Genomic DNA, 22289 nt, shown 5'->3' with positions numbered 1-22289 from the left:
TGATTTTGGAGCCGTTATAGATACCTTTACTGTCCTTTAGTCACCGTGCTCATGTATAGTATGTTCGAACAAGTCAATAATTTTTCTTTTTATGGTACATTATGTTGTATATTAAAAATTATATTACAAATTTTAGTTAGATTTAAAAGTAAAACTTTAGTAAATTCGTTCAGTAATTTTGATATGAGACTATAAAATATTATGATACAATAATATAATATCTATTGAATTATGACTCGTTGAAGACATTCGAACACCGAATGTGTGTTGACAAACAACACTTCCTTACTTCATTAGTTCTTTACTTACGTACTGTCTTGGGTTAGACTAGTTTACTGTTTACAAGTGGATAAGCCTACAGAACATCGTCAAAATGGGTAAACGTCAACATCAAAAGGATAAAATGTAAGTTAACATCTTTGTTAGTTACTTGTAGTAAAGTACATTTAGGTATGAAGGTAAAGCCAGTGGCCTTCCCTTGAAATTACCTAGGCTACTAGCCTAGCCGCTATGGGGCCGCCGATTCCTAGGCCTTGGGAAGGTACCCAAGATAGGGTAGCCTAGTAGGCAGGATACTTGTGTTCTGTCGGGTAAATATCCTATTGTATGCAGTTCCTTTATGGTGACGTTAAAGATATTGGTGACAGTAACAGACCAAAGCAAGAAAGTCAAATCGGGTAAACAACCGAGTGGACTGGCCAACTCACCGACTACCACAGCTAGGCCACCTTCCGAAAATGTACTTTTAACATGTCCTGACACAGGAGATGGTCATCAGTCATGAGTTGTTGGTGGTGATAACAGGCGCTCAAGACCTTTACTCTCCTTTCGAAGTAGCTAAATATTTTCTCCAAAGTTAGAAATTAAGGCCATATTTTAAGATTTAAACAGCGGGTAATGAAAAGGGTGGCCAACGCAGTGCCCACAACCCCAAAACGCTTTAGAAGTTTTTACTTACAACTCCAAATGTTTCGAAGATTGACGCCATCTCGATGTTTGCGGAGTCGCTTGTGTCAACAAACTTCCCATTTCCTGTGCTAAATCCGCACACCACTTGTACCCATAGAAGCTGGGGCACTTTCATCACAACAATCGTAACCCCAACCTCTAACCAGCACTTATTCGTACTTATTCAAGGGAACTACGGCATTCTTTGTGGCGTTTTACGCTCTTCAATCGTTTATCCTCGAAACTGGGTATAAGACTCACACAAAACTGGAGAAATATATACATACCTATTACAGCAATTTTATCATTACTGCATTACTATGACAACTAGAATTCATGGAAACCATTTGTAAATGCATCAGCGTATGTGTGAAGCTCCACTAGATTGGCAACGATGAGTTTTTGCCGTCATTTACTTGCACTTCAGAAATAACTGTAATTTTTTGGTTGCAAAAAAGGGATAATAGACATGAATTAAATAAACATTTTGAAGTAACAAAGTGAAGTTAAACTAAATAATGAGTAAAGTAAACAATTTGTCATACCTAGTATTTGTCAGAGTAATGCAGTAATGATAAGCAATTTTATCATTACTGTATTACTATGACAAATAGAATTCATGGAAACAGTTTGTAAATCCATCGGCATATGTGTGAAGCTCCACTAGATTGATAACGATGAATCATTTTTGCCGTCATCTGCTCATAAGTACTTCAGAAATATCTGTAATTTTTAGGGGTTACTTTAGTTGCAAAAAAGGGATAATAGATATGAATTAAATAAACATTTTGAAGTAACAAAGTAAAGTTAAATTAAATAATGAGTAAAGTAAACAATTAAGTGAATAAAGCTTTGCACCTCATAAACCGTGTACTCGTGTGCTGCCCGTAACTGTGTTTGTGGAGTGAGTGCTTAACCCTCTTACGCCGATTGGACGTATTAAACGTCGAGTCAAAATGTCTCCCGTATGCCGATTGGACGTATCATACGTCGGCTCAAAAAAGTTTTTTTAAAAATTCGCGGAAAAATACTTATAGGCCTACCAGCCGAAAACTTTTGTATCACGCGCCTTGGGGGGATGACTGGGGAGTTCACGGATCAAGGCGTTGTTTTGTTTACAATCGCTACGCAGGCGCGCAAGCGCGAAGTTTCTTTCTTATCGCACTAAAAAGTATCAGTGACACACTCGGAATTTTTATTCGTCACTTTGACATAATTTTTGCACCATTTTAAATTATCCTTTACATGAAGTATTACATATGAAAATGTGCGCAATTTCATGTAAAATACAACAAAAAAATACTCATGATTGTAGCTTTTATCAATTTTGAAATATTTTCATATAAATAACGATAAGTGCAAAAATTTCAACCTTCGGTCAACTTTGACTCTACAGAAATGGTCGAGAAACGCAATTGTAAGCTAAAATTCTTATATTATAGTAATATTCAATCATTTGCCTTCATTTTGCAACAATTGGACGTCTCTAGCACAATATTTCGATTTATGGTGAATTTATGAAAAAACTTTTTCCTTACGTTCGTGCGATAACTCTTCCGATAAATTTTTTCGTGCGATTGTCCTCATGTTTGCACCCTTTTAAATTGCCGTTACATAAAGTTTTATATATGGAAATGTGCGCAATTTCATGCACAATACAACAAAAAAACAACCATGGTTGTAGCTTTATCAGTTTTGAAATATTTTCATATAAATAACGTTAAGTGCAAAAAACTTTCAACTTTCTGGTCAACTTTGACTCTACCAAAATGGTCGAAAAAACGCAATTGTAAGCTAAAAACTCTTATATTCTAGTAATATTCAATCATTACCTTCATTTTGCAAACAAATTGGAAGTCTCTAGCACAATATTCGATTATGGTGAATTTATGAAAAAAAAAAAAACATTACGTTTGCGCGGTAACTCTTCCGAAAAAATCAGAATTTTTTTGTGCGATTGTCGAAATGTTTGCACATTTAAAATTAGCTGTTACATAAAGTTTTATATATGAAAATGTGCGCCAATTTCATGTAGAATACAACTAAAAATGATTGAAGGTTGTAGCTTTTCTCTTTTTTTCGAAAATATTTGCATATAAATCACGATAAATAGAAAAAAAACCACGTTCGGTCAAATTTGACTCTAACCGAAATAGTTGAAAAACGCAATTGTAAGCTAAAACTCTTACGGCCCTAGTAATACTCCGTCATTTTCTTCATTTTGAAAACAAATTTGAAGTCTCTAAAACAATATTGTGATTTATGGTGAATTTTTGAAAAATATATTTACCTTCACTCCGCGCGCCGATTCGCAGCCGCAAGTCTCCGAAATACGTAACATCGCATTATACTAATATTTGCACCTTTTCATATTCGCCTTTTTATAGAGTTCATATATCAAAATGTGCGCAATTTCATGAAGAATGCAATAAAAAATAATTGGAAGGTTGTAGCTTTTTTCCATCTTTGAAATATGTGCATATATATATTAAAAATTTCGACATTCGGTCAAATTTAACTCGTCCGGAATGGTCGAAATCTGCAATTCTAATCTAAACTCTTACAGTATCGTAATATTCAATCATTTGTCATAATTTTGAAACAAATTGGAAGTCTCTAGAACATTATTTAGAATTACGGTGAATTTTTGAAAATAACATTTTTTTACGTCGTGCGTTAACGAATTCGTACATCATTTTGTGATAATATTTTTCCGGTGTTGCTTTTTATTGTTTTAACTATGTATATATATCAAAAGGATTGCAATTTAGTGTACAATAACAAAAAAAAAAGTAACTCGTTAGCTTTGACCGTTTTTTGCACATCGTGATTTGAATACAATTATCTATGAATTTTTTTTTTTCGTTACCATATATCGCATTATTTACATATGATAATGATATTATTTTTCATTTCTGATGATTGCATACTAAACTTCAGGCAATGAAAAAAAAATGAGCCAAAAATGAACTCTTAATCTTTCAAAAAACAATAAGCGCGCTGTGAATTTTTTGAAAAAAAAAAAATTATTTTTCCGGTTCCGCCGCTCACTCCAAACCGGCGCCGGCATACAGGAGAGGTTTTGATTTTTAGGGCTTCGGCGTAAGAGGGTTAAGAACCAGGAACCGCAGCGTAGTTCAAGTGCAATTTGTAGTGAATTAAGACCAAAATGTGTATAATTACAATCAAATAAGTACTGTGGAGTTTCAGTTGTGATGGCAATAAAAATGAAACCACCAATTACAAGGTAAAAACGAATTTCAGTTCAAACCATGACCCCGGGAATAAAAATGTTCATACTCTCACTAAAAGAGGCAACAAAATGTTTTATTGTGCTGATTGATTACAACTGCAATCTTGAGTAAGATCAATAAACGTTACATATATACGCTAACATTGCTCAAATGAGTGCTGGGAAAGCTGGAAAAGATGGTGGATTGTCTGTGGTTACGAACGGCAATCACGATGTTGCCACCATATTGGATTTCAAAACTGCCTTGAAAACATATTTTACAAAGACCTCACATGCTTATTTTAGTTTATATGGTGCTTTCATATATCACATTATGTTGACAAAACTTCAATCTTTTGAATGGTATGCTTAAAGATGTAGTTGTATTCTTGTTTCACCAATTAAATATCGAGTGAATAAGGCCGAGCCACGCGATGACGATGGATCGACTGCGGTTGTTTACCCTATAGCTAGGAACACATTTTTGCTTTGTTCCCAAATTGTCTTAGCTAATCCTTACAGGCTGGGCCAAGATAGCTATGCTAGTAGGCTATGTACTAGATAGCTACTACCATAGATGTAGTAGAAAGGAGAGATTGGACAGCGTATATAGCAGTAGCCAAACCAGTTTGTGACATGCACTGTCTGGCGCCATGTTTATGCGATGAATCTTATGTAAACAGCGGCATAACCCATATAATCTAAATGGGAAACCCTGAACTCTTTAAAGCATGTTTTCATACAATCAACTTACCTGTCAGATATATACATAGCTAAGACTCCGTCGTCCCCGACTGAAAATTCAAATTTCGCGCCACTCGCTACAAGGTAGGTCCCAGGGTGATCTAACCCTGGCCTGCCCTGGGTGGCAGGACTAGGAACCATCCCCGTTTTCTATCATATTTTCTCTGTCGCCGGTGGTATCAACATTGTTGTTATTACCTCCTGACTTAGATTCATTTTTCAACCTTTGATCAACGTTTTTCGGCTTTTTGGTGACGTATTTGGATCGTGTTTTGGCATTCGCTACTGTGGACTGTTTTTGGAATAACTCTTTTGGATTTTCTCAGTATGTCTGATTCTAATGTGAGTGTGAGAATGTGTGTGAATGTAGGCTGCGGGTGAGGATACCGAAAGCTTCGGTTGATCCTCACACTGTATGCCGTAAATGTAGGGGGGTCAGTGTTCTGCTATTAACACTTGTAAGGAATGCGAGGGTTTGAATGCAGAAGAGTGGAAGACTTTGACTTCTTATTTGAAGAAGTTAGAGAGGGATAGAGTTAGACGACTGAAAGGTGTGAGTTCAAGGCCTATTGAGCCTTTCACGGATAATTCTAACCCTACTGATGTAGATTCTCCCTATAGATCTCATTCTCAGAGTGTTTTTTCGGATTCGGCATCGGAAATCGCCAATCTGAAAGCGACTATTAGAGACATGAAGTCCAAGATGGCTGACTCGAAAGGTAAGGCTAGTGATAGTGAACATTTTAGTGAAGTGAGTTCCTATCATGTGTGTGGGGGCGTTTGATCGTCCCTGCGGCGCTCCCAGGCTGGACCTCTTCCAAGCTCCCATGCCCAGAGGAGAAGGAAAGTCGAAAGAAACTACCTTAAGGAGGTCGTGGGGAATCCCCAACGGTCAGACGTCCCACCTTCAGCTAGCTCTGCTTCATGGCAGCCAGCTCAAGGGCGCTATAGGAAAAGCGTCCTTCGCGAGTGTTTCTCGTCCTCTCCCTCTCCCTCACCTAAACGAGGGTGGAAGGAGTCGAACTTATCGAGACCGCTGAAGCGTCATATGAAGCAAGACATTGATTCGAGCCCAGAGCGCTTCTCGGATGACGCCCGTCTGCTATTAAGAAGGCGAAGGTGGCGTCAGCGTCACCTGACGCTTATGAGGAAGTACCCCATCATGCTCTTCCCTAGTGATGACGAGAGGCGTCATGCACTAGACGTGGGAGAAGCGTCAAGAAAGATAATTATGGCGGTTCAGGAACAACTGTCATCTCTTGTGGGAGTTTTAGCGCCCCGTCGGAAGGACGTGACGCTTCCAATTAAGAAGTCTCGTCCTCTCTCACCTGCTCGAAGAGAAGCGTCAGACAGATGTGAAGCTGCTAAACGTCTGGCAGGAGCTTCGAGTTCGAAAACTAGAACGGGGGCGGACGAGAGTGTTGTAAGACAAGAAAAACGAAAGACGTCTTTTTAGAAGTGAAGCGTCATTTCAAGCGGATCGAGACGTGACGCTCCGTCCAAGATTGTGACGCCGAGTAGGACGCCCTTAGAGAGCGGAGCGTCTTCCAGACGCGAAGCGTCCATCAAGACGTCAACAAGAGACGTCATACATGACGCTCGGAGAGCGGGAAGCGTCATACAAGACGTCTTCTACAGTGCAAGAGAAGCCGCAGGTTGTGACGCCTTCCAAGTCTATCAAAACGGGAAAAAGGAAAGAGTTTCATTCCCTTAGCCCCTCTCCTATCAGGAGTTTGTCTCCTCCAGAAGAGGAAAGTTCAGAAAGGAGAACGGAAACTCAGATATATCCCGAGTTGGAGGAAAACTCGGATGATGACGATCATGGAAAGAGAGGGCTTGTCCAACTATAAGGTGTGACTACCCTGCTTCTTGAGGAATACGGAGACGAGTGACTCCAGCTGCTCCTCCTTCTCCCACGCTCGCTCTTTTCTAGTGCGAAGGCGAAGAAGCCCTCGTCTTTTCTGAAGATGAAGCCCACCATCTCGATGAAGCGGGCTTACACGCCTTAGACTCCTGGATGAAGTCGAAGAAAGACTTAGTCAGGACAGTATTTTGCATGCCTCCAGCAAGTTAGTGCGGGAAAAGAGGCATATGGTACAAGACGGGGGAGAATATGGGTATCGCTCTCCCTTCTACAACAGAGGCAGATTTTTTCGACGTTAGTTGACGCTTCAAGGCGTCCAAGTCTCAATTCTGCTCGAATTACATGGAGTATTTCAGAACTGGATCATCTCCTCAAGGGACTCTTCCATGTATGAGAGTCTTCAAAACTTCTTGGATTGGTCCCTTGGGGTGATGTCCAAGTGGGGGGGAAAGCTCATGATTCAGAGGGAATCGACCTGAAGCCCTGTTATGCATTTTGTCTTGCATCGACAAAGCGGTACAGGATGGATCTTTTGAAGTCTCTTCATTATTTGGAGCAGGTCTTTTAAAGAAAAGGACGGTGTATGGCGCCTTCTTAACAAAGGCAGTCTCGCATGCTCAGAGGGCAGCTCTACTGTATGCACCTCTGTCTGACTATTTGTTCCCTTCTCAGTTAGTGAAGGACGTGGCTCACTCTTTAACTGAGGAAGGCGACGCAGGATCTTCTTGACGCAGTCGGCTAGGAAGAAGAAACCTGCTTTAGTTTCTGACAAGAAAGAACCTAGCACTTCTATGCAGCCCTTTCGAGGTGGTCCGATCTCCAGACCTCCCGCAAGAAGGAAGGCTCCAGAGAAGAGAGGTAGGTCCGCCTTTCGTCCCTTTAAAAAGGGAAAATGAAACATTTCTCCTCCAAGCACCAGTAGGTGCCAGGCTCCTGGGATTCGTGGAGGCCGCGGACACTGATAGACGCAGACGCGTCTTCATTGAATATCATAAGGAAGGGATATGTATCCCTTTCCTGAATACTCCGCCCCTAACGTTAATACCAAGGGAATTATCAGCCAAGTACAAGGACCCTGTGCTGAGGGATACCTCTTCGATCGATGGTGGAACAAATGTGGGACAAGAGTGCAATAGAACTAGTACTGGATCAAAACTCCCGGGGTTTTACAATCGCCTTTTTCTAGTGGCGAAAGCCTCGGGAGGCTGGAGACCAGTACTAGACGTCAGCTCTCTGAACAAATTTGTTCAGAAGGAGAAGTTCTCCATGGAGACTTCTGCTTCAGTCCTAGCGTCATTACGACAAGGAGATTGGATGGTGTCTCTAGATCTCCAGGACGCCTATTTTCACGTCCCGATCCACCTCGTCGAAGAAGTACCTCCGTTTCATGACGGGGGGAAGGATCTTTCAGTTCAGAGCCTTGTGTTTCGGCCTGTCCACAGCTCCTCAGGTCTTCACAAGCCTGATGAGGAATTGTGGCGAGATTTCTTCATCTCAAAGGAATCCGGAATGTCTCTATGTATCTAGACGACTGGCTCATCAGGGCCAGATCGGAGAGAGACAGTGCTTGGAGGACCTAAAAGTTAAACTCTGGATTGACCAAGGCGTTGATTGCTTGAACCTCGAGAATCTCAGCTGACCCCCAGACAAGACCTAGTCTATTGGGGATTCGGAGGGATTCTCGGGTTTTCGAGTTTTTCCTTCGCAAGAGAGAACCGCAAAAGGTTGAGGATAATAATCTCTCTTCTTAGAGAAGCAACAAAACGTCAGCGAGGGAATGGTTTGAGCCTTCTGGGGACGCTTTCCTCGCTGGAACAATTCTCTTCCCTCTAGGAAGACTTCATATCCGTCCACTTCAATTCTTCCTCAAGAAGGTCTTGGAGCTGGAAAACGGACAACTGTCGGACGTTTTTCCCATTCCAGTGGAGATAAAGGCACACCTACAGTGGTGGTTGCTACCTCTGGAAGAGAACAAAGGGATCCTCTCTAAGAACACAGAACCCAGACCTAGTGTTTTGTTCTCCGACGCGTCGGACGGGAACTTGGGGTTGGGGAGCGACATTAGGCTCAGAGGAAGTGTTTCAGGCACCTGGGAACCAGCACAGGTGTCCTGGCACATAAACTGCAAAGAGCGCTCACCGTACACCTGGCCTTGAAGAGCCTAGAACCTCTGGTGAGAGACAAGGTAGTGCAAGTAAACGTGGACAAAACACCACCGCACTTGCCTACATTCGGAAAACAGGGAGGGACACACTCCGGTTCCTTTACGAACTCACGAGAGACTATTACTTTTGGACGTCTCACCCCAGGAACATCTCCCTGCTGACAAGGTTCGTACAGGGAGTAAGGAATGTGGAGGGCGGACGGCTCAGCAGGAGGAACCAGGTCCTTATACAGAATGGACTCTGCACGAGGAAGTGTGTCTCGATCTCTTGGTCTCTGTGGGGAAAAACTCCTCATGGGGATCTCTTCGCAACATACATTTCAAAAAGGCTCCCAGTGTTTGCTCGGTCGTGGAAGATCCAAGAGCGATTATGGTAGACGCCTTCTGCTAAACTGTCTCGATCATCGAGTGGACGTTTACGCTTTTCCCCCATTCAAAATCCTGGGGTTAGTAATGAAAAAGTTTGTGGCGTCAAAAGAGACGAGGATGACATTAATAGCCCCCTTTTGGCCGGCCCAGGAATGGGTTCACGGAGGTGGTAGAGTGGATCGTAGACTTTCCAAGATCCCTACCAGGAAGGACGGATCTTCTCAAACAACCACACTTCAAGATTCGGTACCATCAAAACCTCCCCGCTCTCGCTCTGACCTGCCTTTCGACTATCGAAAGACTTGTCAGAGCGAGAGGCTTTTCTCGCGAAGTGGCAAGCAGCGATCGCGAGAGCTCGCAGAACCTCCCACTACGAAAGTTTATACCAGTCGAAGTGGGAGGTCTTAGAAGGTGGTGTAGAGCCAAGAAGTTGTCCCCTCCTCTCTACCTCTATAGCGGAAAATTGCTGATTCTTGCTATTCCTGAGAGTAAAAAATCTCCATCTAGCCGTATCCACAATAAAGGGATACAGAAGTATGCTCTCGGCGGTATTCAGGAACAGAGGATTAGATCTGGCTAAAAACAAAGATCTCCACGATCTATAAGATCTTTTGAGACTTCAAAGTCTAAGGAACCAGTACCCTCCCGAACTGGAACTTGGACGTAGTCCTCAAATATCTGTCTTCGGATAGATTCGAGCCTCCACATCTGGCATCATTTAGAGACATAACTAGAAAATGCCTATTTCTTTATCTTTAGCGACGGCAAAAAGGAAATTAGTGAGTTACAAGCTCTGCAGGATAAGTAGGATTCAAGGGAGACTCGGCTATTTGCTCGTTTAAGACCCTGTTTTAGCGAAAAATGAGAATCCCACGAATCCCTGGCCTAGGTCATTCGAAGTCAAAGGAATGTCGAGTCTCGTAGGCAGAGAAGCAGAGAGGTCTCTATGCCCTGTTAGAGCTCTGAAGTTTTCTATCTCAGAGGAAGCGTCAGTTGGGAGGCTCTAGACAAGGTCTTTGGTGCGCGGTTAAAAGACCCACAAGACTGATGTCCAAGAATGCTCTAGCGTTCTTTGTAAGAAAAGTCATTACGGACGCTCATCAAGGTCTGTCCTGACGAACAATACAACTACTGAGAGTAAAAGCTCATGAAGTAAGAGCGGGTTGCGACGTCTCTTCGTTTTTATAAGAATATGTCGCTTAAAAAACATTATAGATACGACATATGGAGATGCAACTCAGTATTTGCATCTCATACTTGAAAGAGTGCGTGTTTTGTGACGTATGAGAAGTGCTTTTCTCTAGGTCCTATCGTATCGGCAGATACGATTCTGGGTACGGAGCCGACACCAATCTTAAATGTATATACTGTTCTTCTGTTTGGATATGGTCGAGAACTCTCTTCGAACAATGGAGGATTTCAGGTCGCACGGGCGGCCGTCTATGTTGTTCATAAAGAGAATTCTTGTCATATCCAATTAGTTGAGTAAAAATTTTTTTTTGAAAAAATTATGTATGTGTGCGTAGTGGTTTTTGAGTTACGGTTGTTGTGACGAGTTCGGGGATAACTCGTAACAATCCTTATTGTTCTAAACCATATGGGTTAGGATCAGGTGGTCGGGATGGTTGTTGTGCTCTTTCATAAGGTGTTATTGTCATATAAGTGGATCAGCACCCATTGACAAAAGTCCTTTTAGGCTCTGCTGAGTAAGTGGGTAAGACCCCATCGGCAGACCCACAAGAACTCTTGGCCATAGATCACATATCTTCGCTAAAGTTTCTTGAGGTGATGCAGACTACTGGGCAAACACCCACGAAGTCTACCACCTATCAGGTAGGAACCCAAGGTTTTATTTTATACCCTACAACACCATATGTTGTTTACTGTCTATTCCATATAGTAGCTGTCTCTTACCCTCCACCGAAGGGTGACCAATCAGCTATGTATATATCTGACAGGTAAGTTGATTGTATTGAAAATGATATTGTTATGTTACAATAAAGTTCATACATACTACCTGGCAGATATATACAATTAAAGGCCCACCCACCCAGCCTCCCCGCAGAGACAGGTGGAAGAGAGAAAATATGATAGAAAACGGGGATGGTTTCCTAGTCCTGCCACCCAGGGCAGGCAGGTAGATCACCTGACCTACTGTAGCGAGTGGCGCGAAATTTGAATTTCTGTCGAGGGTCGCGGGACGGAGTCTTAGCTATGTATATATCTGCCAGGTAAGTATGTATGAAACTTTATTGTAACATAACAATATCATTTTTTCGGTTGTCCGTCAAGACTGTTAAATGATTTATGCACCATTTAATACAGGTACTCCTCATTTAATAACAGGGTTCCATTCCAGCAACCACGTCGTTGAATGATTTCATCGTTAAACGCATTATTCTCTTTATTTCGACTAATAGCATTAATTTTCAGTCACATATACACAGAACTAGTTTCCGACATAGCCTACTAATTGGCAAAGTTCTGACAATGCTTTTTATCATTTTATTACTCATATATTTTAACTTCATAATGTATAATTTTCTTTGAAATAGTGTACTACTTTAATTAACACATTTAGCCTACATTCCCGAGTTAGCCTACTAGTAAATCAATACAGTACGTACTATACCTTGCTAAACTCTTCTCAGAATCTGCATATTATTTAGCAGTGACTTTCATATTCAAAATTTGGTATTTCATAATTATTGCTATTAGTTTCTTCGTGATTTATTTTTATTGTGGAAGGTAGTGAGATGAAAAAAATAATGAATGCATTTCGGCGATCACAGGGCATTTGAATGTTCCTGTCAAAATGTAAACAAAGCAAAAGTGAATACTAAACTATTCGCTAATGGGATAAGCATTTTCTAGCATTGATAAAGATTTACGCTTGCACTTCTTATCTCTCGTATCATCTGATCTCATGGGTGACATAGTATTGAATACGTATGTAAATACAGTTGTATAAAAAATGATCAAACTGTTTTACATGTATATAAGTCTTTCAAGCATACTAAGAGTAAGGAATTCGTACATGCCAAATATCTCATTGTTTTGATTAAAAGGTGTGACTTGGTAGAAACTTCTCAAGTGGAATATTTAAAAAATATATTTATTTTCAAGTTAATGTAAAAAACATTTTGTTCATGAAACTTACCTGTCAGATATATATATAGCTGTATTTCTGACGTCCGACAGAATTTCAAAATTCGCGGCACACGTAGTGGGGCGGTCAGGTGGTAGTACCCATTCCCGCCGCTGGGAGGCGGATATCAGGAACCATTCCCATTTTCTATTCATATTTTTTCTGTCGCCGGTGCTGCAAACATCTGTTTACAGTACCTCCGTCTAGGATTTTTTCATTATCTCGCTTAATATTATCTGGATATCGACTTCTGGATTGTTGGATTGGCACGCGTAATAGTGGATGGTTTTTTGATTTGGATTGGCTTTCTGGATACATGATGTCTGGGATCAAGTTCGGGAAGTTTCAGAGTGTGTGAGGAGTGAATGTAAGGTGAGGCTTCTTAAACCTTCAGTTGATCCCTCACAGTTTGTATGGATTGCAGGGGGCATGTTTGCCGTGGTTGATGATCGGTGCAATGAATGTAAGGATTTGGAGGATGATGATAAATGGAGGATGTATGAGACCTATCGACGTTTAAATTGGAGCGCGATAGAGTCAGGAGGTCTTCCTCCAAGGGCAGCTCTACTAAAGGTAAGGATAGTAACATTTCTCCTCCCTCTAACACCAGTAGATTTTGCCCAACCTAAATCCTGTTTTTGTTGCCTTCGGGCCCAGTGCTGTGTCTGGAGAAGGTAACACCCTTTCTCTGATTCTAGAGTCTATTCGTGCTCTCGAATCTAAAGTATTGGCCCTAGAAACCGGCCTGTAAAGTTAGAGTTAGTGCCCCTAGTGTTGGGAGGGGGGTTGGGGGCGTTCCAAGATCGGGCCCCATAATGCCTCTAGGCCTAGACCTCTATCGGACTCCCAGGACTCAGGGAGTGGGTGTTTCGAAAGCGCAAGAGGGTTACGGGGGCTCCCCACGATCTGGCGTCCCTTCGGCAGGCCTTGTTGCTAAAATCCCAGGCTGCCAAGGAGCGCGCACGAGCGCGTATCCTGAAAGATTGCTTTTCGTCCTCGAAGCGTCCTCCCCGCGCAAAGGGGTGGAGCGCTTCGGAGAGACTGCGTCCGTCCGTTGAAAAAGGAAAACCCTTTCGCTTTGAGGACGCTCACGTCTATGTCTCCTCTTTCGGTCAGAGGACGCTTATGACGCCTTCCTCCGCAGAAGAGAGGAAGGCTTTCTACTGATGAGGACGTTCGTTTCCACGCACAGGCTGTGTTCACCTGAGAGGCAGATAGCTGTACCTGCTAGAAGGAAGGAGGCGTCCCCTCGCCCCTCGGCATTCTCGCAAGGTCTCAGTCCTGCCCAATTCTTTTGCCCTCCTTCGTCACCTACGAAGGATATCTTGTGTCCCTTCAGGACCAGATTACGTCGCTGATGGCTCAGAGGACTTGCCCAGCAGCAGTCGAGCCTAAGCGTAGGAAGGACGTTCGGCTGCCCCGTCAAGAGGACGAAGCGGCTCATTCTATCTCTCGCTCGTGTCTCTCTCTCCGCCTCCGGATCGTCAACGTTCGTTCTCCTAGCAGATCTTTTACTCTCTCAGGAGAGGACGCTCGTCAAGACACTCGGCGTTCGAAGCAGGACGCTTTGCGCTCTCGGAGGTAGCGGTTTGAGGACGCTCGGCAGGACGCTCGGCGTTCTAGACAGGACGCTTTGAGCTCTCTTTCCAAGACACTTTTAAGGACGCTCGGCAGGACGCTCGGCGCGCGAAGCAGGACGCTTTAGTATAGACAGGACGCCTTGAGGACGCTCCGCAGGACGCTCGCCGTGTGAAGCCAGGACACTTTTCGAGCGAAGCAGGACGCTTTTTTTCGAGCGAAGCAGGACGCTTTTGAGACTGCAAAGCAGGACGCTTCGCTTGGCTAAGCAGGACGCTTTTGGCCCCGCCGCTCGTCAGGAAGCTCGCGCTTCCTTTCGTAGGGGACGTTTCTGTTAAGACAGTTCACGTGGTTCTTCTAAGGACGCTCCTCTTCGCAAGAATGTCCGTACCTCTAAAGATCAACGTAAGGCCGCTCCGTACCTGTAGCGGATACTTCCAACCAACGGAAGTCTTTGTTCAGGATTGAGACTGCGGGACGTACTCCCTCTCCTGATGGGCGTTCTCCAGTTCTCTTAGGGAGGAAGGGGAAACTTAGTAGTCCAGGGAGTTCGTAGAAGAAGAACCGCGGTAGCTTCAGCTGTCTCGGACTACAAGGTTTTGTAGGCTGTACGTTCAGCCTTCGGGGAGAAGTTCCAGCCGACAGCCCCAGGTCGGTCCTCCCTCTCAACTTTCGTCTTCCAAGACGTAAAGACCTGAATTCGTCGAAATGAAGACATCGCTGTCGACCAAGAGGGCGTTTAAGAAACTTCAAGACTTTATGTCCAGAAGGAAGGATCAGGGCAAGACCACTTTCGCCCATCCACCCTCTAGACTCGCCGGGAAAGGAGGAGTTTGGTATGAGACCAAGGAGGATGTGGGGAATAAAGGTCCCAATTCGTCCGCTTTGGGGGTGACTTCTCCAGTTAGTGGACGCCCAGAGGAGTCTCTAGCGTCTCTGCTAAGGTGTCCTGGATACCGGGTGGAGACTGACCACCACTTGAAGGACTACTTCGTACCCTTAATGTGTTTGATTTCCTAGATTGGTGTCTGGAGTTTTGGGGACCTCAGTCTAGGAGTCTGATTCTCCTCAGTCTGGGGGAGCTGTCCAGCGTGTTGTCATGTATGGACAAGGCCGTCAGGGATGGTTCGGAGGAGCTAAGTTTCGAATTTTGGAACTCCTTCCTGAAGAAAAAGAGCATGCTGTGCAAATTTACTGCTAAGTCGGTATCTCCCGCTCAGAAAGCGGAATTGCTCTTTGCGCCCTCTTTCGGACCCATCTCTTCCCCCAGGCTATGGTAAAGGATCTTGCACAGAGTTTGCAAGAAAAGGCGACCCAGGACCTCTTGGTTCAGTCTTCAAGACGTCCAGCGGTTCCTTCCACTTCGACATTCAGCAAACCCCGAAGAAAGAGTCAAACCCTTTCGCGGGGCACCCCCCCTCGAGAGCAGCTCCTCGAGGGAGAGGGTTTTCGAGAGGAGAGCTTCATTCAAACCTAAAAAAACAGCAAATGAAGATCCTCGTCCTTCAGACACCAGTCGGGGCCAGACTGGAATTCTTTGCGGAGGCTTGGAGGCAGAGAGGGGCGGATCCTTGGACCCTCAAGATAGTAGAGCGGGGGTACAAGATCCCCTTTCACATCCTCCTCCTTGACATCAACTCCCAGAGACCTCTCTCCATCCTATCAGGGAGAGAAGAAAAGTGTTCTTTTCGATCTCTTAGACCAGATGGTCGAAAAAAGAGCGTGGAACAAGTCTTGGACCTTAGAGTCACCGGGGGCTTCACAACAGGATTTTCCTAGTGCGAAGCAGTCGTCAGGTTTGGCGCCCCCGGTCCTGGATGTGAGCAGGCTCAATCTTTTGTAGAAAACAAAGATAAAGTTCAAAATGGAGAAAGCCTCAGTCGGTGCTGGGAAGCATTGAGACCTGGCGACTGGATGGTGTCTCTAGGACCTGCAGGACGCGTACTTCCACGGTCCCCAGCCCACCCTCTTTCAAGGAAGTACCTGAGATTCGTCTTGGACAACAGGGTTTGGCAGTTCAGAGCCCTTTGTTTCGGTCTCAGCACGGCCCCGATGGTTTTCACAATGATTATGAGGAATGTAGCGAAGTGGCTCCATTCGTCAGAATCAGGATATCCCTCTACCTCGACGATTGGCTGATCAGAGCGTCGTCGAGGCAGAAGTGTCTGAAGGACTTCAGTTTACGCTAGCCTAGCAAAGTCTCTGGGTCTTTTGTGGCAACACCGAAAAGTCGCATCTGACCCGACACAGTCCATTGTGTATCTGGGGATTCAGATGGATTCAGTGGCTTTTCGGGCGTTTCCATCCCAGGAACGTCAGCGACTGGGGTTTAGAGAAAAGTCGCAGCCTTCCTAGAGAGAGAAGCTTTGGTCGGTTGGGAGGGGAGTTGGATGAGTCTGCTGGGCACCATTTCCTCTGCTAGAAAAAGTTTGTCCGCTGGGAAGACTGCACCTCAGGCCTCTTCAAATTCTTCCTTGCGGAAGAAATGGAGTCGGAAAGCGGACCTGAATGCGATCCTAAGGATCTCCAACGAAAGTAAAAGTACACTTAAGATGGTGGCTCGGACTTCTTCAGAAGTTAACGAGAGGGCCTCTCCTTAAATCTTCTGAGCCCCGACCTAGTGTTGTTCTCAGACGCTTCCATTTCCGGCTCGGGGGAGCAAAAACACTAGGGGGGGAAGAAGTGTCAGGCTCTGGGATGAGAGGGAAACAGGTAGCCTGGCACATCAATGTAAAGGAATGCAGCGATATCCTGTCGCTGCAGTTCTTCGAAGAAAGACTTGTCAAGCAAGGTTGTTCAAGTCAACTCGGGACAGTCCCACAGCCCTTGCGTATCTAAAGAATCAGGGAGGGACTCGCTCCAGATCCCTTTTTCTCCGGCGAAGGAAGTTTGCTATGGGCAGACGCAAGGCGCATCAAGATCCTGACAAGATTCGTGGCAGGGGTTCAGAATGTCAGGGGGCGGACCTTCTCAGCCGCCCGAAATCAGATTCTACCAACAGAATGGACCTTGCACAGGAAGTCTGTCAAAGTATGGAGATTGTGGGGGACGTCCTTCTAGTAGACCTGTTCGCTACATCAAGGACGAAGAGGCTTCCTCTGTATTGCTCCCCGGCGGTTCTGGGGACCCAGGGCAATTGCAGTGGACGCTTGCTCTGGAACTGGACAGACCTGGATCTTTACGCCTTTCCCCCATTCAAGATTCATGGGGGACGTTAATGAAGAAGTTCGCAGCGTCAGAAGGGACAAGGTTGACTCTGATTGCCCCAATGTGGCCAGCAAGAGAGTGGTTCACAGAGGTCATGACGTTCCTTGTGGACTTCCCAAGAACGTTGCCCTGGAGGAGAGATCTACTCAGACAGCCTCACTTCAAAAGGTTTCACCAAAACCCTCTCCGCTCTGGCCCTGACTGCGTTCAGACTATCGAAAAAAGTTGGCCAGAGCGAGAGGCTTTTCAAAGGGCAGCTGCGAGATGCAATCGCTAATGCTCGAAGAGCCTCTTCAAGAGCTGTCTACCAGTCTAATTGGTCCTCCTTCAGGGCATGGTGCAAGAAGGAAGGAATTTCTCTTCCACGACCTCTGTGAAATCAGATAGCAGATTTCTTACTCTATCTAAGAAATGTGCAAAAAAATTGGCAGTTCCTACAATCAAGGGTTATAGGAGTATGTGTCTGCCGTTTTTCGGCCACAGAGGAATGGACCTCTCCGACAATAAGGAATCTGCACGATCTCTTAAGGTTCGTTCGAAACCCACCAAAAATTCCACAAGCAAGACCGCCCTATGGAATTTAGATGTGGTGTTGAAACATCTGATGCTAAGTCCCTTTGAGCCTCTCCATGAAGCTCTCTAAGGACTTAACGAGGAAAAACGCTTTTTCCTAGCTTCTCTGGCGACGGCGAAGAGAGTTAGTGAAAAATCCAAGCGTTCAGTAGCCTAGTGGGTTTCAAGGGAGACAGCGCTGTCTGCTCGTGAAACCCCTTTCTTCTGGCTAAGAACGAGAACCGTCTAATCCTTGGCCAAAGAGCTTTGAAATCAAAGGAATATCGAGTCTCGTGGGTCAAGAACCAGAGAGAGCCCTGTGCCCTGTCAGGGCTCTCAAGTTCTATGTGGAATAGGACTAGAGAGATAAGAGGTCCCCTCAGGTAATCTCTGGTGCTCGGTTGAAGAGACCAGATTTGCCGTTGTCGAAGAATGCTGTTGCTTTTCTTCTTATTGAGGGAGGTCACTTAAAGGGAGGGGGGTGGGCCTCATTCATTTTGCTTGCCAGAAGGGACTGATATGAGCCTCTTTAAAAGTGAAAGCTCACGAGGTCAGAGCCGTAGCTAGCCACCTCTCTTGCCTTCCAAAGGAACATGTCTATCAGAGGATATTCTTGATAGCACCTTCGGAGGAGCAATTCCGTATTCGCCTCACATACCTCCGGGATGTTGAGAACGATTTACAGAGAACTGTAGTTTCTTTGGGACCTTACATTTCGGCAAGACACAGTTTTGGGGGCCTGAAGGTAGCTCTCTCCCTTATCCCTTAGCTTAGTTAGGTTAGTTTATTGTGTTTTTGGTGATGGGTGAGATTCTGTGAAAATCTCCCATTCCATAGTGTTAATATCAGGGTTTTTTGGTTAGTTGGTCAGGTGGTGGTCGGTTGCTGTGTTACTGCCATATGTTTGGCTAGATGGTCTTGTCGCATTGTGGTCACGTCCCCGTTGACAGAGCATCAAGAGAGCACCCAGCACTACAGGTCAAAACCTGGCTGGCAACTGTGATAAAGCATAAGCAGGCTTAGGTGACAGTAATCACATAGTCTACTTTGCTATCAGGTAAGGAAGCAATAAGTTAATCTTTTATTTTAATTTCCTAAAAAATCTAGTCTGTCTCTACCCACCATCCGAAGGTGGATTCAGCTATCTATATATCTGACAGGTAAGTTCATGAACAAAAAGGTTTTATTGTTATAATACAATTAAGTTTGTTGCATACTTTACCTGGCAGATATATATAATTTAGAGTGCCCACCCTCCTCCCCTCAGGAGGAGCAAGGGCCATGAATAAATATGAATAGAAAAAAAAATGGGAAAATGGTTCCTGATATCCGCCTCCACGCGGCGGGAATGGGTACGGTACACCTGACCGCCCACTAGTGTGCCGCGAATTTTGAAATTCTGTCGGACGTCCGAAAACAGCTATATATATATCTGCCAGGTAAGTATGAACAAACTTAATTGTATTATAACAATAACATATTTGACATCACATATTTTATTTTTATCACTAAGAATTATTCTCACTAAAACAAGGAGATATGGCATAATTTTTGCTGCCTTGAAGTTTTAAACAAACATGGCGCCACCCATTCGGCCGCACTAATGGCGGCTGAATCAAGCCAGCCAGGGGAGTTCCCAGACCATAGAATGCTGACTTTAAGAGGGTCAACTGTATAGCTTTTCTTTACAAAGTATATTAAAGCTTTATTTATTGTTTTAGCCTTAGATTTTAAGGCTTTCAGAACCTATGCTAGGCTAGATCATTGGCACTGAATAGCCTTTCTCTTGGCCACCGTTGGCAATGTTTTTATTTTCATTTTATGGTTTTCTTCCCTCTTCATGTTGTTGTCGTAACTCCGAGTTGTTGTAAAACGAGTACAGTGGTACCTCGAGATACGAAATTAATCCGTTCCGAGGCGCCCTTTGTATCATGAGGTTTTTGTATCTTGGACCACATTTTACATGTAAAATGGCTATTCCGTTCCAAGCCCCCCAAAAAACACCCCAGGTAAAAATTTCATAATAAAGTTAAAATGACCTATAAACAATGAAATACTACAACAATTTGGACCATTCAATACCTAACTTAATAAAGAAATGCAAATTAACCTGTAAATAAAGTGTATTAGTGTACATGGTATACAAGAAATACTGTACGTAAAATGTGGAAGCTTATCTTTCGAGTGAGGCTATCTCCGAAAGTGGCGGCATAGGAGGAGGAGGACAAACAGCAGATACATACGTACACTTAACTTTACGAAACACATAAAAAAATTTAAGGAAAACTAAACTAAAATTTACGAAACTGTAACACTTAACTTAAAAAAAACTAAAATTAAAAACTTTTTTCTTTTTTTTATTTTAAATTTTTTTTTTTTAAACTTTTTTTTTTTTTACTTTTTTTTTTTTTTACCTTACACATGTTTTTTTTTTTCTACAGAATTTCAACTTCATCACCACTTTCAACTTTCTGTTTTTTATCACTTGGTTCTTCCTTTTTGCTTACTCCTGCTAATGCTAAAGGCCTCTTTAAAAAATAACAATCCAAGGAAGATTGCTTCTGCCTACTTTTCACAATGTTCCCGAAACGACTCGGGCAAACGTCATTGAACTGCGCAAGCATATGACCTGTGTGAGCCTTTTCGGGGTGTCTTTTTTTTCTATAAACGCGTAGTGTTCATTAACGGCTGCCCGTCTTGATAATTATCTACTAATTGTTGCACCTCATGACTGTTGGCCCTGGTGTCCATCAAAACCCTGTTCAACCAAATGCTCTCTCTGCAACTGATTTGGGTACTGAATGTTCGGCTGCTGACCTTCAACATAAACTGAAGTTCCTTGATTATACTGGTATGCTTGTTGTAAATGATTGGCCAACACCCTCTGTTCAGCAGGGAGTGGAGATTCTACCAACCTTGCAAAGTTTCCAGTTATCCCATGAGAGAGACCTTGATCACTTATCCCATGTGAGAGATCTTGGTCACTTATCCCACGAGAGAGATCTTGGCAATCATATCATATATGTCGTCACTCAAGAGGTGCTCATCTTTTTCCATTTTCTGTGAAAAGATATGAGAATTTTTTTTTTTAAATACACATGACACAAACACCATCACAATGTCAACTCTGACTAGTAGATTCAGAAACAGTTGACAATCCCGAAACGAATACCTCGTGCGTACTATAACGATACTGGTACCAAGTGGCCGAGGCATGCCACCACATACATAGATGCATGATGGGAGGGACGCTGGCCAATAGGAGAGAAGGATCTCAGCTGCGACTAGCATCAGGAACCAATGGGAGAGCAGGAGGATGGTGGCGAGTCTACTAAGTTGGCGGCGCGCGAGTTTCAAAATTGTTATCGGTGGTTCGGGCGAGTCTCGGACTTTACAGAAACCTTTTGTATCTTGAAAACTTTTCGTATGTAGAGCCGTTAAATTTTTCGTATTGGCTTTCGTATCTCGAGGTACTACTGTATGTTGGTAAATGAGGAGTACCTGTACGTATATACAATATGTACTTTATGCAGAAATAAAAATATTTAATCTTGCAGGTATATTTCTTCTACAGTAAATCCATAAAGTTTTGTAGATATGACAACTACCTACATAATGGTTATTTTCTAAGTAGTTTTTAAAGATTGGTAAATTATCTTTGCAGCATTTACCAATGACAATGTGTACTATTATGTGTAGAAATGAAAATTTTAATTCTGTCTGCTGTAGTTTGTATACACTTGAGCAACATAGTGGACCAATTTGTTGACGTTATGTGCCCTTCTTTCCACCATAAATTTACAGTACTGTTGTACTCTCTAGAGGAAGAACTAATTATTATTGTTCTTTATTCATGGGTCAAACTGACACACAATAAAGTATGACAACAGTATAGTAAAATAATTGTCATCTCCAACGCTGCCATCCCATATGAGCTTCATTCAATGGCATGATATATAATAATATTATTAGTAGCCTAGGTTCATCAGCCTGATACCTAACAGCCAATATTCACTAGTCTGTACCATTGGTTGAGATGAGAAGTGAAACAAGCTCATCTTAGGTTAGGTCACAATTAGGTTTTCCAGTTTGAGCCCAATTTTGTATCTTGGGATTTCATGACAGTTAGAAAATAATCCAGGAATTTCCTGGGAAATACAATTATTTTTTAGATATATTTTCATTATAAACCATTCAATGTAAATGTTTTACACATTTTAAAACATAAAATCTCAATAATCTTCTATATATCTATGGCTACTACCTATTAAAATAGGCTATGCCTACTTTGAAAATTGGGGCCAGTTGAGATCGACCGACAAATGTTCCACTGATGAAAAACCTAACCATTCCTAGAGTGCTGTGGCCTAACTGAACCATACCTCACCCTACTAACCTGACCTTGCCAATGGGGCTGTGCTAAACATCAGAAACATGGAGCAAGCTTCTGCTTGGAGGTAATTTTATGGCATGCTAAGGTCAT

General features: G+C 43.4%; 1 protein-coding gene across 1 annotated transcript in view; it reads left to right on the top strand.

Moving 5' to 3' along the window:
- Nucleotides 1-249: 249 nt before the first annotated feature.
- LOC135215566 (RING-type E3 ubiquitin-protein ligase PPIL2-like) overlaps nt 250-22289 on the top strand; it is a 233628-nt gene continuing 211588 nt past the window's right edge. Inside the window, exon 1 of the mRNA XM_064250426.1 lies at nt 250-405. Within this exon, the coding sequence (XP_064106496.1) occupies nt 374-405 (32 nt within the window). The 5' untranslated portion in view covers nt 250-373. The remainder of the gene's footprint in view (nt 406-22289) is intronic.

Source organism: Macrobrachium nipponense, chromosome 19, assembly GCF_015104395.2.
Source record: "Macrobrachium nipponense isolate FS-2020 chromosome 19, ASM1510439v2, whole genome shotgun sequence".
NCBI lineage: Eukaryota > Metazoa > Arthropoda > Malacostraca > Decapoda > Palaemonidae > Macrobrachium > Macrobrachium nipponense.
The sequence above is the reverse complement of the archived record's forward strand: the minus strand, read 5'-3'. Positions and strand labels throughout refer to the sequence as shown.